The 27,375-nt window shown below is 41.1% G+C and overlaps 1 protein-coding gene across 4 annotated transcripts in view; it reads right to left on the reverse strand.

Annotated features, from left to right (window-relative positions):
• Nucleotides 1-16,896, reverse strand: part of PEX5L (peroxisomal biogenesis factor 5 like) — a 225,569-nt gene extending 208,673 nt beyond the window's left edge. For 3 of the 4 annotated variants that reach the window (XM_036444674.2, XM_036444667.2, XM_036444664.2), the window contains exon 1: nt 16,452-16,895. In XM_036444674.2, the coding sequence (XP_036300567.1) occupies nt 16,452-16,472 (21 nt within the window). In that variant the 5' untranslated portion in view covers nt 16,473-16,895. Of the gene's footprint in view, nt 1-16,451 lie in introns of all 4 variants that reach the window. The other variant, XM_036444668.2, reaches the window with a different exon arrangement.
• Nucleotides 16,897-27,375: the final 10,479 nt, after the last annotated feature.

Consider the following 27,375-nt stretch of genomic DNA (forward strand, 5'->3'; position numbering starts at 1 on the left):
TCCATTTAAACATTTATTAAAAGTGGCAGAATTATGTGCAGTAAAAGCTACATGTAAAATAATTTTTGATAAGCTAGGTTCAGCATACTTGTACTTTAATTCTTAAAGTAGAATGGTAGTTAGATTATTGCTTCCTGATATAACACAGAGTATTTCAATTCTTTTATCATTGATTCTGAAACCAGGCTGTAATGCACTAGAGATTTATCCCTGAAAAAATTAATTTTAACAAAATTAACTAAGAAAGGAAACATAATTTTTATTTTGGTATCTTTTGTTTTACATTGAGTTACTAGAGCAATACTATAATATTCTGATTTTAATAATGTTATTTCTAGGCCTTCCACTCCTAAAGTAATGGTAAAATTTTAAATTAATTTTAGAATTTAGGGAACAGTGATTCTATTTTAAGTAGATATTTTAATATCAATTGAGATTAGTAAAATCCATGCATACACTGAGTGGCCAGATTATTATGATTGCTGAATGCATAATAATCTGGCCACTCAGTGTGTATCCTATATAATAAAAAACTAATATGCAAATTGTCCCCTTGACCAGGAGTTTGACCAGCAAGCAGGCCAGCCAACCGACCATGCCCTCTCCCTCTGGCCCCCTGGCCAGGCAGGCAGGACCCCACCCATCAACCCATGCATGAATTCATGCTCCGGGCCTCTAATATATATATATATATATATATATATATATATATATATATATATACACACACACACACACACACACACACATATATATACACACACACACACACACACACACACATACACATACACACTAAGTGGCCAGATTATTATGCATTCAGAGGTCATAATAAATAATAATCTGGCCACTCAGTGTATTTCCTCCACAATAGTCTTTATCCTGCCATTTAGAAGTTCTCTTTCAATAAAGCTGGTATTTTCTCTTTCCCTGTAAAAAACAAATCTCTAAGAGCAGAAGAAATTAGAAGTCTTCCAAATAAGAAGTGACTAATTTTTCAATACTATTGTCAGGCATTTTACAGATGGGTTTAATAGAGATGAAAGCATCAAAGTAAAACACAAAACATTTAGTTCACCACATTATTTTTGAACTAGAGGCCTGGTGCATGAAATTCATGTGGGTGGGAGGGGGTCCCTCAGCCTGATCTTCACCGTCTCCAATCCAATCCCTCCATTTGGGGGATGTCTGACTAAACCAGCAGTCAGACAACCCTCTTGCAATCTGGGACTGCTGGCTCCTAATCGCTCAGCTGCCTGCCTGATCACCCCTAACCATTCTACCTGCCTTCCTGATCCCCCTAACTGCTCTCAAGATATCTATACTAATCTTTACTAATAAAAGTGTAATATACTAATTAGACCAGACATCTTCCAGACAACCTTTTAGACATCCTTTCAGACAAATCCACAGTGGCGGGGCTGAGGCAGAAGCAGTTAGGGGCAATCAGGCTGGCAAGGGAGAGCAGTTAGGAGCAATAAGGCCAACAGGGGAGAGCAGTTAGGGGGATCAGGAAGGCAGGTAGAATGGTTAGGGGTGATCAGCCCAAGATTCTGCTTTGACACATGCAACACAGAGACTCCACTGGGCTTCTGAGCTTGGGTTAGTCCCACAGTCTCACTAGTCTCCTGGCCTCCTGGGCATTTCTGATGATAGGGAGGCTTTTTGCATGGAAGGATGGATGCTTTACTGCTGTTCTGTACTCTGCTAGGAGAGTGCACCATCACACACGAAGGTTTTCTCAGGGTGTTAGATTAATATATACAGATATTCAGTTCAGAGAGTTGCTCAAGCTGTATGGATTTAGCATCTGGTAGGAAGGATGCATCAGAGATTTCTATGTTCAAGAAAACTTGCAACATCCTAGTTGAGTCATTTTGCAAAAGCTGAGGTAGTGATGTGGAAATATGGACTGAATTTTCTATGCAGACTCAAGTGATAGCATAACAATCAGAAGACCCAGATTCTGGTCCTCAGTCCCCAACTGATTTTATGTGGAAGTTTGGGTGAAGCAGTCAAACTCTGAGCTGCATTCTCTTGATCTGCACGACAAAGATAAAAAGTATCTATTCTTTACCAAACCCCCCTTGAAGCACTCTAAAGATTAACATTTATGAGTTAATCTCACAAAAAGTTACTATTCTAGCAGAGGTTATCAGTTTTCTATCACAGTTAGGGTTCTGCCATGTTGGGGATAGCTTTGTAGAAAATTATCTTTCGTTATTTGCAGAATGGAGAGAAGGACAGCAGGATCCTCCCAAGCAGCATATCTTTTTTATTTTTTAATTCTCAACTGAGGATATTTTTTCCATTTATTTTTTAAATTTCTTTTTAATTTTTTTTAATTTCAATTTTTATTTTATTGATTTCAGAGAGGAAGGGAAACAGGGAAAGAGAGAATGAAATCACTAATGATGAGCGAGAATCATCCATCAGCTGTCCCATACTGGGGATTGAACCCATAACCCGGGCATGTGCCCTTGACCAGAATCAAACCTGGGCCTCTTCAGTCCACAGGCTGATGCTCTATCCACTGAGCAAAACCACCAAGGGCTCCACTGATTTTTTTTTAGAGAAAGGGGAAGGTGGTGAGCGGAGTAGGGGAGAGGGGAGAAACATTAACATGAGACAAATCAATTTGTTGCCTCCTGAATGTGTCCCTGGATGAACTTGCAACCAAGATACAGGTCCTTGGCTGGTAATCAATTCTGAAACCCTTCAGTCCTTGGGCTGACACTCTAACCACTGAGCAACCTGGCTAGGGTCCAAGCAGCATATCTTTTGAAGAATTACGAGATGTTGGTCTTTGGCTTCATAAGAAATAAATATCTGTATATTAGCAAAGTTTTAACATTTATTTTCCATGATATGGAACTGGTAAATTGGTGAAATCTGCCTTGACCAATCAGAGATGTATCTTGTATCACTAATTAAGGGCCTGATAATAATAGAATCCTAGAGCTGGAAGGAAAGCCAGTAATCCTCTTCCATAAAGCATTAGCAAGCTCACATCCCATCTGTTTGACTATTTTTGTTAAAATAGAGCTCATTTCTTTACCTTTCATCATACACCTTCGCGCGCGCACACACACACACACACACACACACACACACACACACACACACACACGTGCTGGACTGTTGATAGAGAAGGCTCCTTTTGGAGACATACTTATGTTTGTACGAGGATGCCTGGAGCAGGGGGCACAGTCATGTCTGAAATCCAGCCCTCTAACTCCACATTGTGTCTGTGTGTGTGGGACCGTGTTCTCCAGGGAAAAAGAGAGTCTTTGTATGTGACCCCTCCTTACCTCCTAGAGAGGGTCCCTTTTTATGACTTGCCCACAGGTGGCCCATATCACTGGCACAGTTACTTCCTCTCTCATGTTAGAGAGAGCTGTGGCATGATTTTGGAATCTTTTTACATTGTATCTGACTGGGAAGAAATATGTTTCCGTATCACAGGCTCCCGTATCAGAGCAACTGTGGGAGACATAATAATACAATCTCTATATTTAGATGGGCTCACAAGATGGACATGTCCCCTGGGTGACCTTTGTGTGTGCAGCTCCTTCCTTGGATCGGTGGAAAAGTGTAGTGTGTGTGTGTGTGTGTGTGTGTGTGTGTGTGTGTGTGTGTGTGTGTAACTGGAGAAGTCAGGGCTAGAGGTGTAAGCAACCCTTACAACTGGGTGTAAGCATCTGATGGCCTCCTAGGGCAGTTCTGAGTATGACGTTCTGTGTCTCAGTGGTCTCCAGGGTGTGTGTGTTAGCACTATAATCAAAATCACTGTTGACAACTAGCTGAGTCCGTGAGGAGGTGTCTAGACTCTGAGAGGCAGGGACTCTGATTCCAAATGACCTTGGCCAGTTAGAGATATAGTTAGAAACCATTAGGAGAAATCTATTATATTTTTAAATCTGCAGCCCCAGTCTGTCCTCGGGCTTTAAAGGGGTTGAACCCATTAGACTGCGTAGAGTGCTCTGACAGCAGGGTGTTGGTTAATTACAGTGGCAATCTAATTATAGGGTTTATAAGGTTTCCCTGTAATTGATTCCCTTTCAAGTGTGTGGGAACTTCACTGGATATGCATTTGCTCCTAAATTCATGGGAATAGACCAGATTCTGAGGCTGTGTGTGTGTGTCAGAATCAGAGGGAACATCCCACTTTGGAGTTCTTATTCAGTGCAGTAAGGGACTCTTCTAAGTACTTCATCCATTCATACCTTCGTCCTTTCTTTCATCCATTCATTCGCCAATTCATTCATTCAATAAATACTACATTAATAGTATGTACTTAGCATTACCAGCCTCCAGAGATATAAAGATGTATTGAATATAGTCTCTACCACAGATGAGCTTACAATAGTTGGGGAGACTGACAAAAATAAGTAACTAAACCATTAGTTCAATGGTGATATTAGTGATACATATACGGTGCTAAGGCGGCATTATGGAAGACATCCCTAGTTCTGCATTGTGTGTGGGGGAAGGTGGAAGGCCTCTGGTGGGCACAGAGCAGCACTTACTGAGGAGACAACATCTAAGTTGAATATTAAAAGATCAGTAAATATTCAGTAAACTGAGGCAGGAGTATGGGGATGGGAAAATGTATTATAAAAAGAAAACCAAGAGAATAAGAAAATCAAGCATCTGTCACCACTGTAAACAGCCAAGTAGGCAGAGATTGCTATGGCTGAACTCCTTCTACACACAGTGTGCCTAAAACACTTTGCCAGCTCCATAAAAACGTAAGAGCTAATGCTTACAAAATCATCACAAGGTCCTGGTGCATTTATTTTCCCACCTCACAGACGAGGAAAGTGAGGTTGAGAGAGGATAATGTATGAGAGCAGATCACACAGATAATACCCAGTGAAGCCAGGATTTGAACTTGGGGCTGTCTGATCCTGGAACTCAAGTTGTTAATCGCTATGTTTTTGTAGCTTCTTCAAATGTGAGGGGTTGTTAAGTCTTGTATGATGCATAGCATGAAAAGCCTTTTAGCATACTTTGTTTTCATTTTGTGGAGAAGCAATTAATTCCAGAATTAATTCCATTAAGACCTAGCCCTCTGTTTCCTCATATGTGAAATGACAAAGTTGTGCTATGCGAACTCTAAAGACTTTTATATCTCCAAGATTCTATTCTCATTTAATCTTGCCCCAAGATCTTTGTGTCTTACATAAATCTTCTGTAATAGAGATGCATATCAATATTAATGGCTCAAATGCACAGGGCATCTTGATTATAATCATCCTTTGGATGAATATGAAACACCAGTGTGTCCAGTTTTCTATATTAAATTCCTGCATTTGGAAGGACAAAAGGTCTTACAACACTGAAGTTCATTATATGTATTTTAATTCCTTGATTAATCACTAAATTCTTCACTGGGCTCTTTCCAGTTTCTCAAAGAGAACAGGCGTGATCAGGAGATGGACAATGATGAATGATGGAGGGATCACCCTGCTCTTCTTTGCTTCATGATTAAACAAACCAATATCATCCAGCTTTACGCTGTTCTCCTGCAGGCCTGCTGTAATGGCAAGCAGCAACAAATAAGCACAGGGCTTATAGATAATTATTTTCTTTTAACTCTTTTCCCTCAAGGCAGACTGGACTTTAGTCAAGATAGAGAGGTGTTTATTTTACTTTCAAGCAGTATCTATAACATGTTAGAGTAGACATTGGATTTGTTTTCTTTTTTCCCAAATCTAAACACGTAGTTGGGAAATCCCCACTTTTGGAGTGTTGGCAGTAAGCAGCATGAACTTTCCTAGACCGTCTCTCAGATAGGACATGGATATGTACCTTGGCTCCACCAAAGGTCATGCCTGCCCCCACTGTGAATTGGGTTTTGGGGGCACAAAGAAACAGTTGTGGTGGATTATTCATCCTGACAGTGGGGGCAGCAGCTGAAGCTCCAGCACGGGGTTCGATGGGCAGGCCCAGTGCCCACCAGATGACCCAGTGCCCGATCGGGAGTGTCAGGGTGGCAAGTTCCGCTGTTCCTTGTCCTGTGAGGGCAGCAGTGGGTTCTGTACTAGTCTGCTTTAGGGTTTGACTGGGGCTGTGCCCTGGCATATTGCCTGGTCCCTCCATCTGAAGCCTAGTTCTAGTAGTCTGTGAGTGCTCCAATGTACTTTTTGTAAACACTCAAATATTTTTCTATTTTAAAATAATTTCAAGCCTATAGAAAAATTGCAAGCAAGAATAGCACAATGAAATCCCATCATACCCTTTCTTCAGATTTTTCAATTTTTAAAAACTATATATATTTTATTGATTTTCTACAGAGAGGAAGAGAGAGGGATAGTTAGAAACATTGATGGGAGAGAAACATTGATCAGCTGCCTCCTGCCCACCTCCTTCTGGAGATGTGCCTGCAACCAAGGTACATGCCCTTGACTGGAATAGAATCTGGGACCCTCAGTCCATAGGCTGATGCTCTATCCACTGAGCCAAACCAGTCAGGGCCAGATTTTTCCATTTTTAACATTTAACATTTTGGTATATATTATTTTTTCTCTCTCTCTCTCTCTCTCTCTCTCTCTCTCTCTCTTTTTTTTGTTGTTGTTAAACCTCACCCAAGGATATCTTTTCCATTGATTTTTAGAGAAAATGGAAGGGAAGGAGAGAGGGAGAGAGGGAGAGGGAGAGGGGAAGGGAGAGGGAGAGGGAAAGGGAGAGGGAGAGGGAGAGGGAGAGGAAGAGGGAGAGAGAGAGGGAGAGGGAGAGACCAATGTGAGAGAGGCTCATGGATTGGTTGCCTACCACATGTACCCTGACTGGGACAGGGGAACCCAGGTGCATGCCCTTGACTAGCAATTAAACCCAGGACCTTTTGATGCACTGGCCGATACTCTAACCACAGAACCACACCAGCCAGGGCTACATGGTTATCTTCATTATTCCCATCACTTGAGAGTAGGCTACACACACTATGCCCCTTGCCCCTTCATATTATAGTGTTTATTTCCAATGAACAAGAATATCCTTTTACGTAGCCAAAGCTAGTTATTACATTCAGGTAATATAGCACTAATGCAATCTAACCTCCAGTCCATATTTAAGTTCCAGTTGTGCCAGGAGTGTGCTTCATAACAATTTTCTTTCCCATTCTGAGATCCGGTCTAGGATCAGGTACTGCATTTAGCTGTCATGCCTCTTTAGTCTTTTAATTTATAAACATCTCAGTTCTTCCTTGGTTTTCATGACACTGATATTCTTGAGAAACAGAATCTGCTAATTTTCTAAAGTATCCCTACTTTTGAGTTTCTCTGAGCTATCCTCATGATTAGACTCAGGCTGTGCATTCTCATCAGCAGTATGACACGATGCTGTGTCCTTCTCAGGACACCACACCCAGAGATGGATGCCCAGATGATCACCTACTGGTGATGGGGTCTTGTCCAATGTCTCCATTGAATAATTACAATTTTTTTTATTTTGTAATTTATACCAGTATGTGTGATATTCTGATGTTATATAATTATCCCATTTCTCCTCAAACTGCCCCTCTCCTCAGATTTAGCATTCATTGATTATTCTCACTTGAATCAACTTTTACTATGATTTCAAAATGGTGTCTCTTCCATCTTAATCATTCCTTCTATGCTTATTAACTGCCTAATTATACTTTTAATAAATCATCTTTTTCATTTAAGTGAGTTGGTTTCTGTTGCTTACAGATAAGAACCCCTGATTGATTCTCTTGTACTTTTAGGTAGCTAGTTCCAAGGACCTAGCAAACCAGTTCATTCCAATGGTCAACCTAGTCAGTTCAAGGAGAGACAGTGTGGAACACCTTCAAGAAAAGAATGATTCAGCTTTCCATGGGGCTTCACTTAGCTTTTAAAATACTTACAGAGGAGAATTTTTTCCACTGTTAGCCAGATGACTACCAAAAAACCAAATACATGAAATATCAAATCATCATACTAAAACTGAAAAGCAGAAAAATAACAATTTTTATGACTAAATGCCAAACACCTGGACATTTAGAAACATCTTGTAGTTTATTATAATGTTCACTTTCACTTAGTATTTTATTATAATAAACATCAAAAGAAAGAATAACATTGCAATGCATGTACATGGCACACTGGGATAAGGCACCTTTCATTCCCATCCTAGCTCTGCTCACTAACCTATGTGGGACTTCTTGAGCAAGTCTCTGACTATTATGAACCTCAGTTTTCTCATCTGTGAAATGAGACACTTGAATAAAACCTTTTCAAGAGTCCTTCAAACTCAGGATTCAATGACCTCAAGATTGAATACTAGTGCAATTGTTAGAGACAAAAGGAACTGTTAACATAGCATATTGCAAGGTGCACATTTGCCTTTTTCCTAATGAGCACATTTGGATCCAAGATTATTCTGGTATAAAGACCCAACACCTGTGAGATAATTCCCAAGTTATTTGGAGAATAGAAACATCGGAACAATTTAGAGAACAATTTAGTCTAAATATGTTAAAGTAATATTAGGCTGTCTGCCTCCCAAGAGAGGAATATGCCTCCCAAGAGAGGAATAATCTCAAAGTGCTTGACATTGGTCAGATCACATCGTGAGCAGTGCGTCTTGTCCAGAAATGTCATTATGAGAAACGGTTGCATGGACTAGGGTATTTATCACAGAGAAGAAAAGATTTAATGGGATGAGGACATGAAAATTCTCTAAATATTTGAAGGTTTGTTTTATTCAGATGGAACATAATAGCTTTGTTGTGCTTTTTCCAAATGAAAAAACTACAAAGAATTGAATGGAGGTTACGGTGTCAATATAAGGAAGGCATTTTATTCCAACATGTTGTGATAGCTGCTCTTGCCATCTCCTCTGACAGGGACTCACATGCCTCTGTGATAGCAGAAAGCTACCTCCTAATCAAGGTTTTTGCTAAGTTCTCAGTGCAATAGATCTGACCCTATCTTCTACATAGACCTTTTCAGATCAGTGCTTCTCAAATGTTAATGTGCATACAGATCACTGGATATCTGAACTACTCAGCTTCTGACTCAGTAGGTGGGGTGGGACTTGAGATTCTTCTGCATTCCCCACAAGCCTCTGGGTGGCTCACGTGCACATGTCACCTGCTCAATCAGATGCACATCACCACATGATCAAAGGATACCACCACGTAGAAGCATGTTACAGTGAACACCCATGTGAAAGGAACTAAAAAGATGTTTTGCTGCTCTAGCAGCTCTATCTTCTTATCATGTGTAAATGTTTTCTTCTTTCCCACTTCCTCAAAGGATTTCTGTATTTTCTGACCTTTCACTGTTTTGATCACTGTGTGTGATGGTACTGGCACACCTCTGTCTGATGTGCAGCCATATGCCTTCAGGTAACTGGGGAATATTCCCCCATGGACATGCTGCATTTTGATTATTTCAGGTCATTACTTCACTTGACTACAGCCACTGTTGGTAGGATGCACAGCCATGTACACACAAACACACATGCCATCCATGGTACTACCTGCCACTGGACTTACTAGGATGGTCTTGGAGCAGAGGCCTGTGTGTGCGCAGGGACACTCTGCTCTGCTCAGCTGTGGGATCCCTTCTTCACTCAATGTCTCTTTCATCTCCAAGTAAGCATCTCATCACAGTGGGAAGTGGGTGCTGGACCCAGGGTCTTCTTATAGTCTCTGTCTTGAGGAAACACGTTACCTCCCACTGATATAGACAGTCTCATCCCTCAAGGCTACACTCAACAATTCTAACCCCTTCCTGCCTAAGAACTCCTCAGATATTTATGAAGAGTCATCATGGTGTCCTCAAGTCTTTACTTTCCAAGCCAAACAATCCCAGTTTCTTCAGTCATCCTCCACCATACCAGTTGCTTTAAAAACCACAAACTTTTAAAGAGGATATGTAGGCGTGGGGATGTGGTGGTTCCCCAGGTAGATTTAGGCACCACAGGAGCACCAATCCTCCCTTGGAGTCTCCATGATTCGTAGGTCACCACATGGCATTCTGTTTGGGATAAAAAAGTTTTCTCTACTCCGAGTCCCACTTACGGGGTCTGTCCTGCATTTCTGAAGTCTCTGCGCATGAGCAGGGGCTTTGCGGAGTTGTACATGCACCTGCAACACAAATTCTCCCACTTGGCTCAGTTTCGCCTCATCGCAGAGCGGCCGGCAGGGTTCTATGTGCTTCTTTTCAATGAACTGGTGCATACACAGCCTCTTCCTATTGAAATGAGCTCATTATTTTTCATCTGTGAAATTTCTAACAGTGATTGTCTAAAAATAAATATGCAAGAATGATCGATTTAGTAAAATCTCATAGGGAGAATAGCAATGATCACTCATATAATAGAGTTTTCACAGAAGTACTAGTAGTATATATTTACTAGTAAGGATCGCTAAAAATGATATTATGGGGCAATATTGGCAATGTGCTGTATTATATGCTGAGCTGAACAATAAGCAATGGTTTTGATATTTAATCAACAGGTTATTAACTATCTTTCTTATATTATATATAATATAATAATTTATAAGCCATAAAAAGCTTTCTTAACAGCCTGGGGAAAGAAATCTTCCATTTGGTACCCCTACTAAAGGGGATAGCCTAGGTGAAGAATAGTGAAATTGTTTGAATTGGAGATAAAAGAAAGGGCTCTGGGAAAAAAAATGTAATCCTCTACTCATAGCACTCTGTTCTCTGATCCCCGAGTTACTGGCTACCATTCAAGATGACTTTTCCTTACATAAATTTGAATTGTGAAAAGGTAATGCATGTTTTAGAAATTTGACAACTCCATTTTCTCTACCAGTGTATCTGAGATTACATCATGTTTAGATGTCTCAAAACATTTAATCAGACTTGGATCTTTTAATAAGGAAACATTAGGCTAAGGTTTGCCTTCACATTTAGTGCAAGAAATGCACACTATAGTGATTCCACAAAAGTTCTCAAGAAGTTAATTCCAGAATAGAAAACCTTTAAACAGCTCTCGCTATGCCCAAGCTGGCAACAAGCGATCTCAATGAAAAGTGTAAAAAGCAGCCTGCCAGATGTTTTGACTACATGATGCAGCACATCGTGATGTTTCTGAGGTTGGAAGTAGTACTACTAGAGATTCAGGATTTTTAAATCAACAAGTTCTGTTTTAACCTTTCCTCATTCTTTACTTTAAAAAATGTTTTATAGTAAAAACATTCATATGCTGAAAAATTTTATTCAAACACACATTTTTAGGAAGGATGTTTATAAACCATAAACAAAATCTAGGAAGAACATATTGTGTTTCTTGCAGTAAATGTTTAATGCAAACTGTTGGCTGGTATGGCTGAGGAATAAGAATTTCAGGCTAATAAAATATTCTGCAATATTATACCATAAGCATTATAATTTTTAAGTATTAAAAGCTCAATATTACACTCATACTAGGCACAATTTGCTTATAAATATACTAGAGGGTACACGACATTAATACCAACCCTGCACCCTTAAGCAGCCCAGGAGCCTTTGGGGGATGTCTGACTGACAGCATAGGCCTGTTAGCACTGCTGCAGAGGTGGGAGAGGCTCCTTCCACCACCGCTGCACTCACCAGCTGTCAGCCTGGCATTGTGGCTGAGCGGTGTTCCCCCTGTGGAAGTGCACTGACCACCAGGAGGCAGCTCCTGTGTTAAGCATCTGCTCCCGGTGGTCAGTACATATCATAACGACCGGTTGTTGTGCCATTCAGTTGATTTGCATATTACCCTTTTATTATATTCTAGAGGCCGGTGCACAAAATTCATGCATAGGTGGGTTCCCGGTCTGCACCCTCTCCAATCCAGGACCACTAGGAGGATGTTTGACTGCCTCTCTCAATCTGTGACTACTGGCTCCTAACCGTTCACCTGTTTGCCCGCCTGATCGCCCTTAACCACCTCTGCCTGCTTGGTCGCCCCCAACCACCTTTGCCTGCCTTAATTGCCCCTAACTGCTCCCCTTCAGGCTTGATTGCCCCTAACTGCCTCTGCCTTGCCACACACCTGGGACCCAGGATTCTCTCCTCCAGCCAGTTGCAGGCACCCAGAGCCCAAGCTTCCCTCTCTCTGGCTGGCCACAGGACCTGGGCCAGCCACAGATGCAGGGAACTGTGGGTGGCTTGTCCTTCTCCCAGGCCACAGCCTGGCTGTTCCCGATTCCTCTCTCAAGAGCTCATTTGTGCCTGGCTGGACTCCATTCCCCTCTCCCCAGTATTGAGTGTCTGAGCCATTATGGCAAGATGGTGCGAGGATGTGACAACCATTTGCATATCAGCTCTTTATTATATAGGAGGATAGAAAGGCACTTCAGAATCTTGCTGAAGCCAGTGTCATGACTTTCCTTCAATAGAGTTCTAGTTAATAATAATTCAGGCCATAAGTTCGTTGTATTAATGCTCATTATCACTCATAGGAAGACTTTGGGGAGGAGGGCAGGTGCCATTTGAGTTGGGGGACGAAGAGAAGGTAGCAGTTCCTGTGCCCAAAACAACACAACCAACTCAGCCCCCCAACCATGCCCCACACCAATCTTCTCCTCTGAAAGTGCAAATGCATTGTGAGGTGTGTACATGTGGGGTACACTGGTATAAATTATGTCTATGCCAGCAAAGGGTTAATAAAGAAATGATACAGGATAGAAAATGGTGATACCAAAGGGGAGAAATGTATCTGTTAGAGAAATGGAGGGACCCGTGTCAAATACTGTCTATTTCACAGTTTTGCTGAGGATCCCAATTATGACAAACGGCTGTTACAGATGTTGAAAACAACATTCTATAACCTTACCTTGCATTGGCTTCTATGTTTGTTGTTTCTAGTGAACTCAGATGAATTCCAAGTGGCCAGATCTAGTGCATTGGCATGATTTGTTTAACCTAAGCTGTTCTCCTTCATGAAGATTTTTTTTAAAAGCTTAAGCAAATTCATAAATAAAGACAATCACAAAACCACTCTGGGGGATAGACAAATAAAATGACTACTTGTAATAATTTTACAATTTTGTTATTTAAATTTTCTTTAGTTTTTTTTTTAATCTATGAAAGCAGAGGGTGTGGAATAATTCCTCAGCTGGCTTGAATAAGTCAAAAAAGCCTGTTTTGAATGCTTATAAAAAAGATCAGTTATAATTAAAAACATTTTTCTGTTTGTCTTCTTAAGTAACTATTTGAAAATAAAAAAAAACATTACTGTGGATGCTTTATTAACAATAAAAAAAATCTATAATTCCAGAAAAAAAAAGTTTGATTAAAGAAATATACTGAGCCAAATACCTATTTTGCTTTAATTAGCAGTGTTCACTCATGCACACATCCAAAAATAAGCATCACAGCACATAGAATACAGAGATATGGAAGGGGTTCAGACCACTGATTATCTATTAGGAATAGAGAGTTTGATCAGCACTGATGCTAAGTTTATACAGCCATTGTTTGCTCCTTGGTCAAAGAGGGGAAAGAAAGGTAAATCTAAAACAGGCACTAAAGAATCAACCTTGGCCTAAGTTGCTAGGGTGACGAATTCCCCTTGGAAGTAATCGGTGAGGCAATTGGAAAACAGCACAGCTCTAGGGCCCTGCTCCTGACAAATAAACCTGCAGCATTTACTATGAAACCAAGAAATATATGCTGCTATGCTATGCTCTGTTTATCTTAACTTTTATCTTCTCATGGTCAAAGTGTTTTTAAGAGTTTGTGGCTTCTAAAATAAATTCTGTTTTGTTTTTGTTTTTGTTTTTGTTTTTGTTTTTTTACAGTAAACTGAATGAATTGACCACATGTATAAAAATTAAAAGACCTTATTTACAAAATCATTAAGTTACAGAAACAAAGGCACTGCAGGAGTTTTAAACTGGAGTCCTTTGTAAGGCTTCTCGTGAACACCTCCTCCACTGCAGGCTCTCTATTTACAAAGCACTTTATTTTACACTCTCTTGGGAAAAAGAGAGAGAGAGAGAGAGAGAGAGAGAGAGAGAGAGAGAGAGAGAGAGAGAGAGAGAGAGAGAGAGAGAGAGAGAGAGAGAGAGAAGAATTAGAAGGTACAGCATATGATGGTAAATATTTTCTAGTTTACTCCTGTTTTAAGGTTTCAGCTAAAAAACACCAGTATTTCAAACAAACTCCGAAGTTGACAGAAATGTTAAAACCTGCCCATTCCGGCCTGCCTCAACAAACATGCATTTGTATTTTTAATAACAAATCCTTTGGAGCGTTTGGGCTATGTTCCTTTTTCCTTGAGATTAGAGTCAGGTACACACAGGAAGAGGATGCTATCTCTGATAAGAACATATTCTTCGCTTTTTTTTTTTAAATTAAAAATTTTAATGTTGACATTATTGCACATTTTATATTTTATTTTTATTTTGTAAATACTATTCTTTGGGGAAGGTAATGTGGTTCAAAAATGTAAGTAAATGATTATATTATGAATTATGTTGTAACAGGCATTATCTTTTTCAGGGGGAGTGGAAATTCCCATGCAGATGATCCCATCATTTAATAGCTACTTAGAGGTTTTATTTTAAAATTAATGGTGGATAATAAATAGAAAAATTATTGTCTCCTGAAATTTTGGCAAGCATATTGATTACAGTCTTTATTTAGTAGTGTTTTTCAAGTTAAGCTTGGCAACAAAGATTTGTGAGTTTTACTGCAAGCCATCATATTTGTTGTTTCAGCAGTGCATAGGCAAAACAACAACAGCAACAACACCCCATATTAAGTTTGGAGCATATGCAGAGTCTTACAATTTGTCTATTCTATCAAAATGAAATGAAACCCTCAGACATTGTTCTAGATGTTTCAATAGCATCCTCCCTTGAAACTGAGTTAAAATTGTTTGGGGTTCTTGAATTTACCAAGTTGTTGCTTCAATTCTTCATTCACAAAAAATGTATTTTCAAACAAACAAACAAACAAACAAAATGACATAGGAAGTTTTTGGTAAATTGCCTGAGAAGACATTTGTGAATTTTGTGTGAATGAGCAATTTTCTGAAGAATGACTCTGTTTATTAAATCTTCTTATTTTAATCTTATAGAGAAACTGTTTAGGGACAATAAATAATATATAAAATTGCAAATATCATTCTTGGGTGGAGGTGAAGCATAAAACTATAGTAATCATCTTTTGTTAATTTTTTAGCAGTCATTGTTTGAATGCTTCTCTGTTACTAATCTTTCTAATTAGTGTAGCTTTAATAAGAAACATATAGATGATATGTATTATATATATTTAGAAATACACTTCAGTCACTAGTTATTGCCCACCAATCGTGATATAATCCCATTAATATTTTTAAAAACAGGAAGATGTCAATAATATGGGAAGTGCTTTTGGAATTCTGATAGTGCTGATTCAAAATTCTTACAAAACTTAGCAATATGCTACAATGTCATTTTATATGAAAGTAAGTCATAGTCCAAAGGAATTTCCCCCAGCCTTGGAAATTAAATATTGGGTAGCACTAAGTCATGAATGCAGCAACATATTTATCTATTTCCAATCACTCTAAAAGATACAGAAGCAACATCCTCACTATCCACACATGTTACACACTAGGGTAAAGGCACCACATATAGATACTGTATTTGACCATCTTTGGAATGGAAAAGAAGCTCAAATATCAAACCTGATGACTAAAGCATTTAGAAAAGCAAAAGAGCTCAGTTCATACTTTAGGAAGCTGAGTTGGTATTTCATTCTCCCCAACCCCCCAGCATACACCTGCCTTCCTAAGGAAGAACCAGCCCTGCGAATGAGAACTGGAGTCAAGGTTAAAGTAATCTTGCCCAAGAGAGTGGAGTGTGTATCAGAGAGAAAAAAGCAGCTCAGCTCAAATGAGCATTAATAACCGCAACACTTCCCCTGGAAAACATGCGCCTCCTGGACCTATGTTTGAAATTCATCCTCCTAAGTCATCCTGTGACAGGATAAGTGACAACGTCCCATCAGCTGAAGGGGAGGGAAATACAGCACAGACCCTTTTAAATATATATTACTTTTAAAAATAATGAAAAGTGCGAAGTATTGTAACTGTCCAGAACCCTTTGCAGACAGTAAAGGAAAAGCTTTGTCTCTCCTATTATTGTTTGCCCTTCAGTTGACATACATGCCCAGTTGCATCAATAGGATTACAACAGGAACACGGTCAGCTCCAGGTTTCCTCTGTCAGGTTCCTTGGTCTTGTTTAAAGAAACAGGCTCAGGGAATGCACAGAAAACAAACTTCCCCGATTGAAGTTCCGAGGTGGTCTTGCCTTCTCCCACCCTTCAGAAACATCCCTCGTTTTATCGACAGACAGCACCGGACAGCAATGTCACGGTCGTGTTGCACCACCACTTCACTTGTTGAATTGTGTGAAGGCAGCACTTGGCCACAGCAACTTGGTGAACCTCGCCTTGCTCTTTCAGTGAGCCCCCAAGATTTCCTTACAGTCCCATGGAAATGTCTTACCTGCATGTGTCCCTGGTACATTCTGCTTGGACTTCTTCAGGGCTTCCCGAGGCCGCCGGATGCTTTCCCCCGCGTTTCCTCGCACACACCGGGCTCAGAGGGGAGAAGGAGGCGTGCACACCGGGTTCTCCCAGGGTGCCCCTGAGCCGGAGGCGTGAGGCTCCAGGTAGCCCGCCCGGAGGCCCTGGGCAGAGCCTGCGGGCTGCCGGGAGCTGTCCTCCGCCCGGGGTGCTGAAAGCGGACAACGGAGAGGAGAGCGCGCGGAGCAGGCGAGGAACCCGGCAGGCGCGGGTCCTGCGCTCCCGGCGTCTCTACAACTCTCTCCTCCTCCACCGAACTCTTTCTCGCTTCCTGCCCGGCTGCCTCATGTCTCTCTCACTCTTGGCCGCGAGCCTCCTCCTCCCCAGCCCTGACGTGAGCGCCCACACCAGCCGCCGCCGCCGCCGCCGCAGCTGCCGAGCGAGCGAGCGGAGCGCGCGCCGCCCTCCCGGCGGCTCCCCTGCCCAGAGGCTGCGGGCCGGGCACGCGCGCGCATCCCCGGAGCCGCCAGAGGGCGGCGCGCGCCTGCCCCCACCCGGCGCGGGCTCAGGGAGGAGCGCACGCGCGGGGACCAAGTGCCCGCGGGTGGTGGTCGCGCTAGGCAGTCCGGTGGGGTGCACCGGCTGCAAGGGGGGTGGGAGGGTGGGGAAGGGACTGATTTTAACTGAGCGGATGGCCGGCTGCAAGAAAGGTGGGATGATGCCCCAGGGAAGGGGTGCGGGGAGGAGGGGGCCCTCATGTAGGATGACAGGAGATTTGACTTTGGGTGGTGGGCACACGGCGCACTATGGAGAGCTTGTGACATCGAAACCCACACCTGAAACCTATTATTATTCATGTTGACCAATGTCCCACCAATAAATTTAATTTAAAAAAGTGGGAGGAAAATGCATTGTTGTTCTAGGGAGGACCATCAATTCTGACTGAGCTGCCATTCTACAGACATGATGGGATGAACACGGGGGTTCCTGAAGAGTTTACTTCTGTTCTGATGTGGCACTCACAAGTTACCTCCGTGTCGCTTGGTGGATAGGTCTCTCCCCACTCACCCCACTCACCCCACCCCCAATTCATCACTGAGCACTCTATTAATATAATTTAAATCGTAAACCATGAAAGGCCTTCCATGATTCTTCTCCCTAGCACTTATCATCTAATATCCTGTATTATATATATATTGCCTGCCTCTGTTTATATATGCAATGTATTTCCATGAGATCAGGGATATATTGGGGTACGAGCGTATCTATTTTACACAGATGTCTCACAGCACTGTATAGTATCTCTTGGCACATGGTTGGCACCCTAAATATTTGTTGAACAAGTGGATTTTTTTATAATGTTGAGATAGAGTGTATTTAAGTATGTCTCAGTTTGAAGAGTTTTTATGTTAGTTTGATGTAGTTAGGTTATAAGTGTATATACATACACATACACACAGCATGGGCTGGTGTGTGTGTGTGTATACTGCGATTACCTAGTTTTGTTGATAAAAAGAATTCCAATCACACAACTGGCCCCCAAATTATATACAGCATGACATAATCTCTCAGATATTGCATATAGCACGATATACTTTTCATCAAGTTAAAAAAATATGAACTCCCTGGGACTATAATAATATACTTATGTATAACTAGGTCGGCAACTAAGTAATTGCGGATTTTAAAAAGAAAATCAAAGACAATTTTTTCATGGAACTAAATAACTTTATTCTGTAATGTATTGCCCATTTTGATCAATGACTTTTTGCCATCTTTCAGGCAGCATCATAATCCCATGTTCAAAAAACTTCTGGTTTTTATTAGCAAAAAACTGAATCAGGTACGATTTGACATCATCATCATTATTGAAATTTTTACCATTCAAGGAGTTTTGTAAAGATTGAAACAAAAAGTAATCAGATGGTGCAAGGTCAGGACTATATGGTGGATGTGGCAAAATATCCCAACCAAGCTCCATTAATTTTTGCCAAGTGACCAAAGATGTGTGTGGCCTTGCATTGTCATGATGGAATACAACACCTTTTTGATTTGTCAATTCGGGCCGCTTTTCTTCAACTGCATTGTTTAATTTCGTTAGTTGTTCAATGTAGACATCAGAATTGATCGTTCGGTTGGGTGGTAAGAGTTCAAAGTAGACAATTCCTTTGTAATCCCACCAAACTGATAACAAAACCTTCTTTTGATGAATATCAGCTTTTGATGTTGTTTGAGTTGGTTCACCTGGCCTGCTCCACGATCTTTTCTGCTTGATATTGTTGTAAACAACCCATTTTTCATCGCCAGTTATCAGTCGTTTTAAAAATGGATCATTTTCATTACATTTCTTTAGCAAATCGCAGCTGCTAATGCGTTGCATTAACTGTGATTCTTTCAGTTCGTGAGGAACCCATGTATCGAGTTTTTGAACATAGCCAAGTTGTTTTAAGTGATTTTCAATGCATGTATGTGATACATGAAGCTTCTCTGCAATCTTACGTGTTGTACTGTGACAGTCCGAATTGATTATTGCTTTGATTAGGGCGTCATCAACTTCAACTGGACGACCAGAGCGTTTTTCATCTTTGAGTGAAAAATCACCAGAACGAAATTTGGCAAACCAATTTTGACACTGCCGTTCTTTTAATGCTTCGTCACCATAAACAGCACATAACTTTTTATGAGCTTGCGATGCGTTTTTCCCTTTGCGGAAATAAAAAAAGCAAAATATGATGAAAATGTTCCTTTTGATTTTCCATTTTTCAACGAACGCCAAACGAAAACTACAAAACAGATCAAAAAACTTTTTTTACTGATTAACAGCTGAATAGCCAACTATCAAATAACAAAATGTGTTTTACATTTGTACTACGTCTGCAAACCTAAAAATTCAACTGAAGCCATATATGTGTGAAACCCGCAATTACTTAGTTTCCGACCCCTATATGAAAAGGAAAGCAACAGGACAATGAACATGAGATTTGAAATGTTGGGGACACCAGATAAGGGGAGGCAAGGGAAAGGGATGGGAAGGCACTTTATATGAAGGTGAATTGTCAATGCTTTAGCTATTATGTTCACCCACATGAATTAACCTATAAAATTACTATGTAACTAAATAAAACAGAGCCATGCATGGACTAGTAAGGAGAATATGAAATGCACCAAATAATTAATTAACCCAATTCAATGCATCTGAGGTCCTAAAACAACTGACTAACCAAACAAAGTGATTAAGACTGCAGGCAGGAGACATGGATTCCTATTGATTCCACCAATAGTTAAATTTGGACAATATTCTTTTCCCTCTCTAGACTTCATTTTTTTCTAAACCTTAATAAACCCTAATAAACTCATTATTTTATCCTGAAAATTGAAATATGTTAAGAAGCTCTTTAAACTGTAAAGACCATCCAGTTCTTATATAGGACAGAACACTGGAATAGGACTCAGCACTACTTACCTCACTGCAATCTTGGCAAGTGTACTAATTCTCTATTTCCTCAATTTTTGAAGTAAGGCAAATATCTGTTCAGCTGCTGAGGAATAAATGTCTGCAAAGGAAGCTGTAAATAAACCACCATATATCAACAATGAGGTTTCATCTTACCCCTGTCAGAATGGCTATCATCAACAAATCAACAAACAATAAATGCTGGCAAGGATGTGGAGAAAAAGGAACCCTCATGCACTGCTGGTGGGAATGCAGACTGGTGCAGCCACTATGGAAGACAGTATGGAGTTTCCTCAAAAAACTAAAAACAGAACTCCCATTTGACCCAGTGATCCCACTTCTAGAAATATATCCAAAGAAACTAGAAACACCAATCAGTAGTATGAACCCCCTATGTTTATAGCCGCACAATTTACAATGACTACGATCTGGAAACAGCCCAAAGTGCCCCTCAGCAAATGAGGGGATAAAAATAGCCATGGTACATCTACACAATGAAATACTGCACTGCTATAAAAAAGAAGGAACTCACCATTTGCAACAGCATGGATGGATCTGGTGAGTATTATGCTAAGTGAAATAAGCCAGTCAGAGAAAGATAAGTATCACATGATCTCACTCAAATGTAGATTCTAATGAACAAAATAAACTGATGAATAAAATAGATTCAGAGACATAGATGCATGGAACAGACTGATGAATTTCAGAGGCAAGGTGGAGGTGGGGGGCTGGGAGGAAAATGATTAACTGGGGAACTTATATGCATACCAGAGGCCCAGTGCACAACATTCATGCTTTTGGAGGGGGGGGGGGTCCCCTCAGCCGGGCCTGCACTCTCTTGCAATCCGGGAGCCCCATGATTGATTGCCCTACATAAGGAGGCCCGGCCCACCACTGCTGGCTGGGTAGCCAGGGCCTCCCTCTTTAGGGTGATTGTGGGGCGATGGTGGGCCCCCCTGACCAATTGCATTGCACCCCCCTTGGTGGCGGCAGTCAGTGCTGGGTTGCTGTGGTGCCCACAACCCATGAGGGACCAAGAAGTCAGCAGTTCAGCCTGCTTGCCAGTTCCAGCCCACCCAAACCTGCTGCACTTGCAGCCTGGTGTTCGGTCATCTGTTTTGGACCCTGGCTTTTTATATATTAAGATGGAAGATTCAAGGAGCTCTCAACCATAAATTTATTTGAACCAACATGGCAACTACCTAGTTGAAGATAGTACTCATATCCTTTTGTTAAACCTAAGTAACTCATTTAGTTACTTCCTACATTCACAAAATCTCAGGACTACAAAGTGCATCTGTGAAGGCATACCTCTCTTCATTCATTGATTGATATTTATTAAGAACTTAGTATGTTGGAGTGCTGTGACAAGTACTGAAATATACTGATGAATAAGACAGACCTGCCTGGTCTCTATCTCCATGGAACCCAGAGTCCAGCTACCTATCAGGAGTATATTTTACCACCCCAGAAAGAGAAATCTGTCTAGACTTTTCTAAAATTAAAAAAAAATAAGACACAACAACAAAAACAAACAAAAGACCTAAAACCTCTACAATGATTACACAATTTCCCCCATTTCCTCTAAGAATTCACATCTAACCTCTTCTAGTCAAACATTTCCCCATCAATTGTGAGTTTTAATCCATTCTATGGTATAACGTTTTCCTTTAAAGCCTATAAACATGAGCTTTGTGATCAAAGACACTTTGCTGATTACCAATTCAAGTGTCAGTATCTCGAGAAACTTTTGATTCAGAAGACCATCTAGCAATTTAGCTGAAGTAATCTGATGTTTGGGTGCAAAAAAACCCCTTTTCATGTGCAAGTATATGTACCAGTAGAAAATCGATAGCGTCAAGCATGTATGAACTGTATTCTAGTGAACCCTATGAACTTTATGATACACATGACAAAAAGCTGAATCATAATCCTACATAATAAAAGCCCAGAGACCGAATGGTGGAATTACCAGGATGATCGGTCAGCCAGTTGCTATGACACACACTGATGACCAGGGGCAGACGCTCAATGCAGGAGCTGCCCCCCTGGTGGTCAGTGCACTACTACAGTGGGAGTGCTGCTTGGCTGACGGGGATGAGTGGCTGTTCCTGCTGTGAACCCCAGGCCGATGGGCAGGAACCTGGGCTGAGATCAACTCTTCCTTACCCGAGGCTCCTCCTCACTCCCTGCTGCCTCCTCTGGATACCCACAGCTCACATAGCACCTCTGCCGGGTTAGCAGAGCTGACCATAGAGGTTGGGAGGTGGGTTCATGGCTGCTGCGGGACTGAGGCCTACTCTGCTGCCTCTCAGTGCTATTGTCTCTGGGCTGTGCCCTGACTGGGTCTCTTGGAGAGGTGACTGCTTCGGTTCCAGGAAAGATGCTGGACCAGAGAGTAGCTGCTCAGAGGGTGGGTCCACAGCAGCTTGGATGACCAGGATGAGTGGCACTCCCAGAGTAGGCCAATCCCCTCAGGCCACACCTCCCACCAGTGCACAAATGCCATGCACTGGGCCTCTAGTATTATATAATTATATTTGTGGAAAGCTTTATGCAAATTAGGTTGTTTTCAAGAGATCTTGAAAGGAGAAAATGTGCATAACTTTAACTTATGACTGCAATAATGGTGAGAAAGTACCACTTTGCAATAATCTCTGCCTCCAGTGGTCCCCCACCCCAAATCATTAAGGTGAATGGACAGAAGGCAAACAAACAAACCAAAGACGCAGCAGTTTGGAAAGGTGTGGTTCTTTTGGAACTAGGGCAGGTGGCACCAGCTATACGCCTGCATCTCTGATACCAGAAATATTTGCATCAAAATGGAAATCTCTGCCAAACATCTATGTGCTTTACATAGAGTGACCTTTCTCAGGATTTTCTAGTTTTCATATTAACAGCTGGAATTATGGGTAAACAACTTTGAGGATGAATTTGTATATGAGTCAAAGCCAAACAATTGCATCTATTGTACAAAGCAAAATAAGAATGTCTCTGTACACACCGTGGAACAGCTACTAATAAATCTTTTCCAACCAATTTGCACACAGGCATACATCTCCCTGACAGAGTGCCGCCATCAGCAACTGTCTGACTTAAAAGTGTCTGGGCCACAATTGCCCAGCTAAACCCAGAATTAGCTGTATTATGAAGTCATGCATTGTTTCCGAGGAAAATAAAGGTAATCCATATCTCATTCTTTTTACATTGCTGTTTTTCTTTTTAAATAGATTTTATTGATTTTTCACAGAGAGGAAGAGAGAGGGATAGAGAGTTAGAAACATCGATGAGAGAAACATCGATCAGCTGCCTCCTGCACATCCCCCACTGGGGATGTGCTCACAACCAAGATACATGCCCTTGACCAGAATCAAATCCAGAACCTTTCAGTCCAAAGGCCGATGTCCTTCGGTTGATCTATTATCTCCCCCAGATTTCCCTACCCTCCCCGCTGTAATTTGACAGTCTGCTTGTTGTTTTACTGTCTCTATATCTATCTTTTGGTTTATCAGTCTATAATGTTCTTTATTATCCATAAATGAGTGAGGTCATGTGGTGTTTCTCCTTCCCTCTTGACTGAGGAATGAGCCTGCAGATGAGGTACATGCCCATGACTGGAATTGAACCTAGGACCTTTCAGTCTAAGGGTTGACACTCTATCCATTGAGCCAAACCGGCCAGGGCAAGATTTCCCATTTTAAATTCAAAGATCCTTGTTACTCAAAGTATGTTTGCTGACCAGCAGTGTCAAAGTCTCCTGATTGCTTGTTAGAAATGCAAGCTCTTGGGCCATTCCTGACCAACTAAATCAGATTCTGCATTTTAATATGATCCCTAAATGCTTTGTATGCACCATCAAATTTGAGCTGCGATGTGGCCTAGAAGGTTTATTTATGTAAGAAATATATTTATATTTTATTTATATAGTCATGTAAATATGTGGCAAAACTAGCTCTTGCAATGATAGCACATGAGCAACATCAGTACCAAGAGAAAAGCACTTCCCTCTCCAGTTACAAGATAATCTAACTATATTCTGAGTGGCCAGAAGACTTGACATAAAACTATAGCACACCCAGCTTTCTTATAGCAAGAAATGTGCTAATACTACTTGCAGTTTTAATCATTATAATAAAACTAGAGGCCCGGTACACAAAACTCGTGCATGGGTAGGGTCCTTAGTGGCTGTTGGCTACCAGCCGAGACCTCCCTACCCAGGCTGCCAGCTGCTGGCCAAGGCTTTCCTTTGTCCCATACCACCCCCTGGTGGTCAGCTCACATCATAGCAAGCGATTAAACTCCCAGTCTCCTGGTTGAACTCTCGAAGGGACACTGCATATTAGGCTTTTATATATATATATAGATTAATGGGTCAAGTGGTAGCCCTGGTCAGTGTGGCTCAGTTCGTTGGGCATCATCCTGTGCACTGAAGAGTTTCTGGGTCGATACCTGGTTGGGGAATATTCCCTGGTTGAGGGCTCTGTCCCTGGCAGGGGGTGTGTAGGAGGCAGCAGATCGATGTTGTGTTTTCACATCAATGTTTCTCTCTTCTCCCTTCCCCCCTCTCTAAAAATCAATAAACTATTATTTAAAAAAATACTATAGTTGAGTGGTAGCAGAATATATTTTGTATTGACAATGTTAAATTTTGTCTACTAGTAAGTGAATCTTCCTGCATATTAAATGAGTATTGAAAATTCAGTACTTACTAAGTGTTTTAAAAGTCTGAGTAATAATGATGTCAATAGGCTGGGGACTTAAAAAATATCAGGGATAATAGCCTTTTTGGTGATTCAACCACTCTTTTATAGATTCAAACCCTGCTGCTCCAAGATGCTGTAGGACAGAACAAAGTCAAAATAACTGTAGACCCACATTAAAACAAGTAATTATTTTTTATTGTTCAGTCAGAGGACAGAAGTTTGCTCCTTGCCCTCTTTGACACAATGAAAGGGATTAGCTGGTACTCAGGGCATTAGATGTGAAATGAACTTCAGAGACCCCCAGAGCAGACCCTGGGCTGTCAGGGGATGATGCTTGAACTCTGGGGACTAGGAGATGGCAGTAGTGCTCTTTCAAATTAACAAACAAGCTGGATGCTGCAGATTGAGCCTCCTATTAAGTCAATTTAGGAAATTTGCAATTTATTTATATTTGATTTCTTTTTTATGACAATGTTCTTATAGCAATCCAATATTGTTTAAAAAATTTTTTTAATCCTGCCGAGACCTGTTTGGCTCAGTGGATAGAGTGTCGGCCTGCGGAATGAAGGGTTCTAGGTTCGATTCCAGTCAAGGGCATGTACCTTGGTTGCAGGCACATCTCCAGTGGGGGGTGTGCAAGAGGCAGCTGACTGATGACTCTCTCTCATCTATGTTTCTAACTCTCTGTCCCTCTCTCTTCCTCTCTGTAAAAAATCAATAAAATATATTAAAAAAATTTTAATCCTTACCTAAGGATATAATTTTTATATTATTATTATTGATTTGAGACATAGGGAGAGGAGGAGCAAGGGAAGGAGGGGAGGAGGGAGAGAGGGAGAGAGAGAAAAAGAGAGAGAGAGAGAGAGAGAGAGAGAGAGAGAGAGAGAGAGAGAGACATTTATTGGTTGCCTCCCCTACCAGGATTGAACACACAATTTAGGTATATTCCCTGACCAGGAATCATACCTGCAATCTTTTGGTGTATAGGATGACACTCTAACCAACTGAGACCGGGACCCAATATTATTTTTTATATTAAATGTACTTTCTAGAATGTCTTAGTCCTGGTGAGAAAGCATTTGATAACTAACATGTCTATTGTTTTTTACTTCTCCATTCTACTCTGACCACCACCATCCTAGCACAGATGTTCTAAACCTCTTACCAATCTCAAAGCTAGTTTTATACCTGCATCCATCCACCATCCACCACTTCAACCGACCAGATACATTGTAGCCAGATTAATTTCATAAAGGCCCACATTGATCATATGATTTCCCAACTCAAAAACCTTATTGGCTTCCTATTGCCTGCTAATATCTGAAAGCTTTCTATTCATAGTCATGGGATATATTTGCCACCTGGAGGCATATCTTCTAGTGGAGGAAGAACTGTCTCTCGCTTTGAGGAAACACATCTATCCACTCTGGCCCATTTGCGTGATGGGAAATAGTTTACCATCAGGCTTTGAGAGTGGAACACAAGATTCAGGCTGAGCCAACCAAGGCATTCAAGCCCCATTGGTCAGGGATGGGCATATCACCCAACTCAGCCTGCCAGGGCAAATGGACTCAGCTCCAGGACTCCTTGGGAGCAGATCAATTCTAGCCCTGGACTGACTGTTCTAATGATGTAAACTTCAAGCTGTCAGCATCCAGCATCCAAACCTGCAAAGGAAATCAACCTGGGAGAGAAAGAGTCCAGGAAGATTTGTGGACAAAATTTGAGCCATTAATAAACCACATTGAAGCTAATTTACCCATGAACTTCTAATTACTTCATAGAGGGCTTTCTCTTTTTCAAGTTGGGTTTTTCTGTCACTTGCAACCAAAAGAATATTTATTACTACAATGACCTTCTATGCTGAAACCAGTTTGGCTCAGTGGATAGAACATTGGCCTGTGGACTGAAGGGTCCCAGGTTCAATTCTGGTCAAGGGCATGTACCTTGGTTGCTGGCACTTTCCCAATAGGGGGCATGTATGAGGCAACTGGTTGATGTTTCTCTCTGATTGATGTTTCTAACTCTCTATCCCACTCCCTTTATCTCTGTGAAAAATCAATAAAATATATTTTAAAAGATACAATGATCTTCTAAAACTTGCTTCTATCTTTTCTTTTGGTCTGTGAATCCCCTAACTTTTGTAATAACTTTACTTTAGTATTAGTCCACAAAGTCCAAATTATACTCTTTCCTCTCCTTACATTTTTGTCATGAAAGGTCATTTATTCTTCAGGTTCAGTTTCAAATTCTGTCATCTTTATGAAGCTTTTATTGATTGTCTAGTTTAGGGGTGTCGAACTCAATCAGAGAAGGGGCCAAAATCTAAAATCCAGCCTAAATCACGGGCCGAATGGTTTACTGAACAGTCATAAACTGTCATTGTGACGGAAACGCAGCGGAGTGCAGTGATGACAGCGCGGTGCGGGCCACATTGCAAGGCCTGGCGGGACGGATTTAGCCCGCGGGCCTTGTGTTTGACACATGTGGTCTAGTTGAAGGCATCCCCTTGCTAGGAACTCCTTTATGACACAAAATTTTCTTAATTCATAGTTTCCTCCTGTTTAATCACTTCTGTGTTTTTTACTCCTTATTAGATGTAGGCGTATGGAAACAAGAACCTTGTTTTATTCCTTGTTTTGCTTAAATAACTTAAGGGCATCTTGTATGAGGAAAATTCTCAATAATAAATGAAAAACATAAATTATTTTTGAAGTATTTAGAACAGTATAAAAGCTTTAGAAATA

The sequence above is a fragment of the Pipistrellus kuhlii genome, unplaced genomic scaffold (assembly GCF_014108245.1).
Source record: "Pipistrellus kuhlii isolate mPipKuh1 unplaced genomic scaffold, mPipKuh1.p scaffold_m20_p_2, whole genome shotgun sequence".
In the NCBI taxonomy this organism is placed as follows: domain Eukaryota; kingdom Metazoa; phylum Chordata; class Mammalia; order Chiroptera; family Vespertilionidae; genus Pipistrellus; species Pipistrellus kuhlii.